This window comes from Cariama cristata, unplaced genomic scaffold (genome assembly GCF_000690535.1).
Source record: "Cariama cristata isolate BGI_N322 unplaced genomic scaffold, ASM69053v1 scaffold5891, whole genome shotgun sequence".
In the NCBI taxonomy this organism is placed as follows: domain Eukaryota; kingdom Metazoa; phylum Chordata; class Aves; order Cariamiformes; family Cariamidae; genus Cariama; species Cariama cristata.
Window position 1 is genome coordinate 29,205 of NW_009599702.1, and position 5,388 is coordinate 34,592.

General features: G+C 39.9%; 1 protein-coding gene across 1 annotated transcript; it reads right to left on the reverse strand.

Annotated features, from left to right (window-relative positions):
• Window positions 1-1,630: 1,630 nt before the first annotated feature.
• DYNLT1 (dynein, light chain, Tctex-type 1) lies at window positions 1,631-4,014 on the reverse strand (the record flags this gene model as incomplete). The annotated part of the gene is made up of 4 exons (XM_009709770.1): window positions 1,631-2,056; window positions 2,336-2,413; window positions 2,633-2,756; window positions 3,973-4,014. Coding segments are annotated over 4 exons (315 nt in total), but the record flags the coding sequence as incomplete, so codon positions are not given.
• Window positions 4,015-5,388: the final 1,374 nt, after the last annotated feature.

Consider the following 5,388-nt stretch of genomic DNA (forward strand, 5'->3'; position numbering starts at 1 on the left):
CCATACAGCTTTTACACTAACAAGTGTCTCGGACGTTTTCTTCTGCAGTTCAGCATATGCACAAATCAACAAAGATTAAAAAAAAAAATCAAGGGATTTGCTATTATTAGCATGAACAAAGGGCAAGGAATGTTTGAATGGCTTGACCGAGATGCTGAGTGTTTCTGGAAGTAAATAAGTGCACAAAACTATTTCTTTTAAATGTAAATAAACAGGTGAGTAGGTACTATGCTACCAGCATCATTCTGGCATGCTGATGGAAAGGAGAGAGATAAACCATCCAGACTAAGAATTTCCTTAGCCCTTCAGAGATCAAAGATTTATTCTCTTTATGACCAGGTTCTCTCTCACCCTGGTACCTATTTTCAGGCACTTGATTCAATCTTTAATATTTTTTTTTCCAGGTGGTGTATCATTTCTGACACTGAATACTCTAGTCAAACCCATGCTAAAACCCTCTCTGCTACAGAAATGTCAGGTAGATCTCTCTATATGCTCCTCAGCAGAAGGTATATATACTCAGTATAGCCCTGTAGCACTCCCTAGGACATAGGCTAGAATAAGGAAGTGACTTGTCATGAAGGAGATGTGTTTACAGAGATGTTTTGGAACAGCCATTCTAACAGAAATCTGTAAGCCTTACAGCTCTATTAAAAGTCTCAACCGTACCAAGCCCCAGCCTGCTGCTAAAGACAACTTTTTTGCCCTACTGACAGCAGGGCTGGGGAGCTGGGAACCTCTGCCTAGCACAGGGTTTTCTACCAACTTACCACAGAGAGCACCCCTGTGCACATGGTACTACAAACAACAAATCCTCTGCTGTCACTCGATGTGTCAGCATTACGTCTTTCCAGATTGTGGAAACACACTGTTGTATTGGCAGTCATCTCATACTAAACAGCTTCAGTTGAGAGCCAGGATCTGAAAACACTGGACAGGGCTTCCTAAATATAAGCAAAGGCAGGTCACTCTGACTGACTCCAGCCCAGGAATACTTGCTTTGTAAGTCGTTCACAGAGGTAGTCTCAAATCCATAGCATGCTCCCATTTCTTTAATTAGCTCACAAAGAAAACCTTATCCAAGCCTATGCTGACAACTTGTTTTACTTGTTATTCATCTGCCACTTTACTCTAGAAGGCAGGAGACTTACTCACGTGCTTGAGGCAGTTTTTTCCCCCTTCAGAGAGGATCATGTTTCACCAGCTCTCAGAACGCCTCACGCTCGCTATCGGCAGCAGCAATGTAGAAGGTAGCAGGTAAGCTCAAGACACACTTAACACGTGTAACTGGCTGCAGTAGTGGACGATTACCTGCTTGTAGCTTGCCAAGCAATTGTAGAATGTGAAAAACTTATTATCTGCCTTTGTTCAATGAAGATCGTTATTTGTGTTATCAGTCCATGCCCTAAATACCATACAATCAGATTGAACAGGTCCCAAAAATGCAGCCGAGTTACTTTCTGATAAACATAAGCTGATTTTCTTGCAATTGTGTAGTGACTTTGGCAAAATTATGGAAGTGCTTTGTATTCTGGTATGTACCTCAACTATCTTGAAGAGAATTAAAAGAACTGGAACTTTTTGTTCTAAAATAACAAAAGAGTTAAGTTTAAATGAGTCACACCAATGGTTATGAATGTCAATAATTTAATGCTAACCAAGAGTACAAAGTGTGAAAGTCGGTGTCTCATTTGTATTGGTCTTAAAAAAGAAATCTAGAGAAAGCGTTTACACTGCAGCAGATTTCAGTATTAGCACCTTGAAGAGAAGTTCTTGAAGTGTTAAGACAGTATGGCAACACTGGTACGATACAAAGTACAAACATAAACCGTGTAACAGCATGTTTTCACATTTCTACGTTTTAAAAAAAAAAGTTACTTAAAAAGTACATTAAAAACTGAAGTTGTTCAGTGTATTCACAGTTTGAGCAGAGATGGAATCAAGTGCTGGAGTAGAAAAGAGAAGGATGAATGATTGCAAGGCAATTATATTGCAAGTCCAAAGGCACTGACAATACAGTACATAGTCTTATTCTCCCATCTCACAGTGCAGGTTCCTACAAACACAAAGAAGGGTTTCAGAGACAGAGAAAGTTACAGCAATTAAATGCATACCCTTATATGCCTGTCTGTAGTTGTTTACATTAACAATGAAGCTTTCACAATGGCTAAGCATTTCACCTATAGCAGTTACCATCACAGCCAAATGGACAAAATACCAAACTGTATGCTATTACTCCAAAACTATAGCACTTGGAAACAAAGAAAAATATACTGCCTTAAGGGGACTAGCAGTAATGTTGCAAGCTGAAAAATCCAACAGTTGTGTTCCTTACCATCGCTGGAGTTGTCCCAGAAGCAAGAGCTTGCTGTATGTAGCCCAGCACCATTCTTTTGCATAATCACACAGGTCACTGTTAGTCAGTAGAGAAGCTTTTATTAATTTATCACTAACATTAACATTCAGCTACATTTTTGCTTAGCATACTACATACACACACGCGCATATATATATATATGCATGCCTATAAGTAATTTCCAGACATGGTTCTTGCTGAGATCTTCCCCCAGCCCCTACCCATCAGCGCACTTGACCACACCAGCTTTAACAGAACAGAGAAAGTCTTGCTCACCAATATACTTGAAAGGCTTCCCCAGCTTTGTGAGTTGGCTTAGCGTTTGTTCCACCACGCTTGTTGTCCACTGGTTCACTTTGCTGTGCTGGTAGGCGTTGCCGCCTATCGCACTTTCTATGGCCTGTTGGCGACAAAGAGGGACAATACCTGTCAGTCTACGAGGCAGCCATTAAGCCACTCCAACATGCAGCACTAAAGGTGAGACCCACACCCACAGGAAAAATCCTAAATACTGCTTGTCCATACTGACTGCTGCGAGTGTTTTCGATTATTAAAAAACTTGCGGGTCAGAGTTTGTGCCAGGCAAAGGGTAAGTTATCATAGATTCCATCTTCTCTTCATTTTGTGGTATTTTGATTATTTGTAATCCCTATCCCAATGTCCTGAAGCCAGAGTTATGAAAAGGGTCTTGCATTTAAACAGTCCTGAAGAGACTGAAAAAATGCACCCAACAATGGCTTATTCACACATATTCTTCTATGGAAATGAACTTCAGATATTTCAGTGGAATCATTTTTGGGAAACAAAACCCCAAATCAAACCAAAAAACCCATATAGTCGCTGGTTACTAGTAGAACAGAAGCCTTCAGCCAAATAATCCATTTTACTTACAAGGATAGTTTCCCCTTTAACATACAAATAAAGGTACATTAAAGCTGCGTGGTTTTCATCAATACATTTTTTCCCTCACAGAAATTGTTTAAAAAAATAACCACATAATTATTTCAGATTCAGAAGAGACAGGAGCATGTATTAAAGCATGTGTGTTCAATTTACAGAGCCTGACCAAAACAGTTGTTTTGCAACAAGAAAAGGATTGCGCTAGTTTACAAGAGGAATTTGGGACACAAAAAACCCAAATCCCTCTAGAAATTTTCTAGACAGGAAATTCATGTTTCTTAGCAACATGAATAGTTCAATCATTTCAAACAAACAAGAACTCATTTTGGAAGAAAAGCATCTCAAAAGAACACAGTAATGTGCATATGCAGACAGCCTACAAAAAAAACCTATACGTTACTGAAACATAAAATCTATCTCTATAGGGTTTAACATAAAATATCCCCCTAGAAATACTAATAGGGATACACTGCAACCAGAGAGGAGCACATGAAATTATTTTAATTATCTTTTGGATTTGTAATACACATCGCAATTAAAGCTAGGTATCATTTCCACTCAGAGTATGTATATTGGTTAAATCAACAATTATCTGTACTTTGATAGCAACCTATTCTAGAAGTCTCTTACATATCAGTTATCAGTGTTTCTTGAATGGCTTTTAGCACACAGCATACTATACTTTTCATGATAACAAAATGAAAGTGTTTGTTTACCTCTTTAATGATGCTACTGACTTCATCAACAACAAAGGAAGTCTACAAAAAAAGCAGAATTTTAAATAATCAGTGGACACATCCTTCTGTTTACAGAGTTCAAGCTTTGTGAAGAACATGCACTAGAAACTTAATTTATGCCTGTCGAATTTCTTCCAAGTCAGAAGACACAGAGTCTTCCTTTATTTGCTCATATGTACTCCGGCTCTCAACCCAGTCAAGTTAATATTCTTAGCAAAGTAATGAAAAGTAACAGATGAACTAATATTGGCTGGCCTTTTGAGTCAAAGTTTTCAAATTTTAACTTGAAAGTATTTTAAAATAACACATATAGCACTTCTGTACATATATATTCTCATTTTACAGTAAGCATTATTGTCCACAATTCACAGTGGGGTTGCAGAGACAACCTCAGTGCGCAGACACAGCTTACAGTTAAATGAAACCGACCTCTCCAGGGCACTGGTGCGGACAAAACACCAATTCACAGCTCAAGGAAAAGCTGTCGTGGGGATACGACGAAACCTGCCCCTTGGAAACCCAAGGGGAAATCTGGCTCACCAGACTTCCCACCACCTTCAGCCTTCCCTCAGGCTCTGGGGAGCAGGGATTAAACATGCAGAATTGGGACAGAGAAGACCCCAACATTTTACTGATCTTAAAACTACTACCCGCTTACTTGTATGGTTACCATGTTTTCCTGGTTTAGCCCCTCAGCTATTGCTGGCTCCCACGTAAGGTGGTTAAAACCAGCCACCACCACCGCAGCCCTTCACACAGCCGGGGAGCGCTGGCAGGCAGGATCCCCTACTGCGCTTTTACTGCTGGTACCTCCTAGCCTCACCTTACAAACCAGAAGAAAGGAACCAGACAAAAGAAATGCACTTAACAGCAAACTAATTAATTTCAGAAGACTGAATAAGGATTTCAAAATATGTTGACTGAATTTGCACTGGGAGGTCCGTCAGCTTCTCCAGCTGGCAAACATGAATAACAGCGTAATTCAGGTGTGCAGGCAGGACGTGGTTACACCTGCTCAGGAGAATTTCAACATTCGTAAACTTTTGGTCCGAAGGTGAACAGTCTAGCCAGCTTCAATGACACGTGCCATTCAGAAAGATGTGAGCGGCTGAGTGTTCTCTGTGACAGAAGAAACAGCATGCCCCGGGAGACAGGCAGGCAATGCCTTTTCCGTAACTATTCGCAGGCACCAACTTGCTCGCACACTTCAACGTTTTTAAAAGCTTTTATGTGCTGTGGCAAAATGGCTTTTATTTTCAACTTCTTGACTTTGATTTAATTTTAATATGCCTCATTTGTTTTCATGGTACTGAATTTTACAGGTGCTTACATTTTAAGGTACACCAGTGTATTAAGGTACACCAGTGTAAAGGCTGTAGATGTGGTCTACCTGGA